Source organism: Lottia gigantea (assembly GCF_000327385.1).
Source record: "Lottia gigantea unplaced genomic scaffold LOTGIsca_266, whole genome shotgun sequence".
NCBI classification, from domain to species: domain Eukaryota; kingdom Metazoa; phylum Mollusca; class Gastropoda; family Lottiidae; genus Lottia; species Lottia gigantea.
In genome coordinates this window covers 1-3,076 of record NW_008708829.1, presented here as the reverse complement: position 1 = coordinate 3,076, position 3,076 = coordinate 1, and the positions used below count along the sequence as shown (strand labels likewise).

At 31.2% G+C, this 3,076-nt stretch overlaps 1 protein-coding gene across 1 annotated transcript; it reads right to left on the bottom strand.

The window, feature by feature from the left end:
* Positions 1–2,159: 2,159 nt before the first annotated feature.
* LOTGIDRAFT_175301 (hypothetical protein) lies at positions 2,160–2,882 on the bottom strand (the record flags this gene model as incomplete). The annotated part of the gene is made up of 1 exon (XM_009056165.1): positions 2,160–2,882. One exon carries the CDS (start codon positions 2,880–2,882, stop codon positions 2,160–2,162), a length of 723 nt encoding a protein of 240 aa, XP_009054413.1.
* Positions 2,883–3,076: the final 194 nt, after the last annotated feature.

Here is a 3,076-nt window from a genome sequence, read left to right as displayed (position 1 = left end):
GATAAGGATATATAATCCTTTCTTCATTCGGTGCTTTTCCCTTAACGGGATTCAGATAACTTCTGAAAACTTTCTTTTGTTTTTTATTAGGTATAACTATTCCATCAGTAAAACTTTTAACNCAAGGTTTCTTAAATTCATTCGTTACGTCATGTCCACTAGCTAATCGAATATAATCTTCGATTTATCTTTAGAGTAACCCTTAAACGTTTTCTTTTCTTTTAAAAAAACACCATCGGAAGTTAGAATGATATTATATTTTACTTTTGGCGCTAAATATAAACCAAATATGATTCCACCATCACCATAATCATTCTTCCCTTTGCTATATTCGTTTTCAGACACCAACCCAGCTTCATTTAATTTATCCCAATTGCTAGACGAAATGTATAAACTATCAGTATCTGTATAGTATATTTCCGGCTTATAAAATCCATCTATTACGTGAATGAAATTGTTTTTTTACTGTGAGATAATATAAATGCACCTAAATGAGCGGGTGTTAATCTAGTAAAATCCTTTGGAGGAACAAACTCTTTTTCTTCTTCATTCATCTCAACTATATATTGACTATCATTTACTTTTCATAGCTTTTGACGTGTGAATCGAAGTTGGCTTTAAAAGTCGCTTCACTCCATAGATGTCTCGATGTATTTATATCCTTCTGAATAGATTTACCGTATAAGGAATTATCTAATAATCTCATGCAATTACTAGCAACCATGTCTACTTCTTTTTTGTATTTATTCCTTAATTCCTTCAAAATTAAAATATAACAATCTGTATGGTGGAGTTTTAAAATTTTCTTCGTATACTATTCCATCTAATATTCTAATAATTTTACCACCGGATTTCACTATTTCTTGAATATCAACTGATGTTAAAACGTCGTGACAGAAACCATTTCTGAATCTGATTTTAGTGCCAGTTTCCTTCTTACCTATTCTATTCGTAAAAGTTATTTTGTCTTTAGCTGGTATGGGTTGAAAGAACATGTTGGTAGGATATTCAAACCAGACTTTTAAAATAGCAGTTCTAGGTCTGAATTTTTGTTTATTGAAGAGTTTTACAAATTCTTTTTCTTCTTCTGGTAGAAACGCTCTTGTACTTTCCGCTTTAGGATATTCACCTTCTGTCATGGCGGAAGCGTACAACCCATTAGCGTCAAATGCCATCAGTTTAGAATAGTCCAGTTCTTTGAGTTTAGCGTGAACTTCCGTTTTATCTTTTGGGTTAACACTGTATTCTTTGAATAAATCTATTATTCCTCCGTGTCACTTTCATTGTATTCTTTTAATATGGCGCAGATCTCATTCATTTTATCCGTTTCAAATGATTTTCGATTTGCCGAAACTCTTCCTCCTTTAATACTTTGTCTGATAAAATATCTTATAAAAGGGTGAGTATGCGAGTAAACTTTTTCTACGTTTTCTTTTTCGGTGTGTTTGGGAACCATTCTAGTAGTTTCATACCATTCTTCTTCTACCATTTCTTTATCGTAATGATATAAATAATACCAACCCTTAAAGATAAAGAAGGAGCCGTTAGATTATTGGAAACGTTTTGGAAGACAGTTTTTTTCATGGCTTGATTGTATTTTATCAAACAAGCTCCGAGACACAACGTATCTCTTTTAGCGTAAGGTTCTCATTCGTGTCTTAAAGATTCCCAATTATCTTTAGTGTATTTTGCAATATTAACATCCTCGATCTTTCTCAAATTCATTGGTAGATTAGATGAATTTCCCCATGCCGCTAAACTAGATTTTTCATGTTGATAGGAACATGTGAAATTAATATTTTGCAAATAATTAGAGTTACCCTTTATTTCTTTCTGTCTTTTCCATTTTTTCTGTAAATCTTCATCAGTGAATGAATTTGTTAAAGGTAGAATCAGAATTCCTCTAGCTGTTTTTAAAGGGCATTGTGTTAGTTTTTTTACGTTTTTGATCATGATCCAGTTATCAAAACCACTGCCGTTATGGGAAATTAAGGTTAGTCTTTTCTGATCTACTTTTCCTAAACGTTGTAACATTTGATCTATACAATCTGTACCTACAAATATTTCTACTATATTAGTCATGAGTATGTTGTAATATTCTTCTGAAATGGGATCTGACGGCTTAAAATCTAGAGTCTCATTAAAATCACTTAAATCACTTAAATAATTATTATAATCATCAGTTTTTCCAAATTGACTAAAGTACAACAATAAGGAATGGCTTTATTCGTTTCTTTTTCGCAATAGGTTTGGCAATCCCATGCGTATAAACAATAATCGGGAATGGTTGGAAAAACGTTTAGTTTTAAAGGTGAAACTTGCGTTACCGCATTATCATCTTCACAAGTTCTCCATACGTTTTCATCGTAATTATCTTCTATTTCTTTAATGCCCAAAGCTTTGTTATTTCTTCTTATCAAACAGAAATGTTCTTTGTGTAAATAAAAAACCCAATCTAATTCTTCGGTTACTTTCTTTGGTTGAAAATGTCTATGTTTGGGCATATATATTTGAAAATAAGTATTAAATTTCTTATTGAATTCGCAGATTCTAGCAGTTGTCATAACTCCTTTTCTGTTTGATTTTGAAAAAGTGTTGATGAAATCTTGAAATTCTCTCGTGTAGTCTTCGTTTAAAACACGATTAACGCACTTTACAAAGCAGCATCCATCGCTCGGTATATAACAATTTATACCGATATATTCTTTTATCTTTTTGAGTAGACTAACACCACTACCCTTTTTTGATCTTTTTATTTCTTTGAAATTGTTTTTATGGAAAATCATTCTTCCTGTGAAATACCAATCGGAGGCATCCGATTTTTCATCCACTGCAGCGAAGAAATTGACAAAAGTTTTGGTATTAAAACCTACAAATTCCATGTCTTGTTTGTATTTTCCATCTTGAGTTATCTCTCCAACTATTTCAATTTGCCCTTTAAATGTTATTCATTAGAGATAAGGTCAATAACATCGGAAAAAAGTTCATTTGATATGAATTTATCAATTTTTTTCATATTTTTTAATTCATCAGAGATAATCTTGTCAATAATATCGTCTAAAATTTTCACTGATAG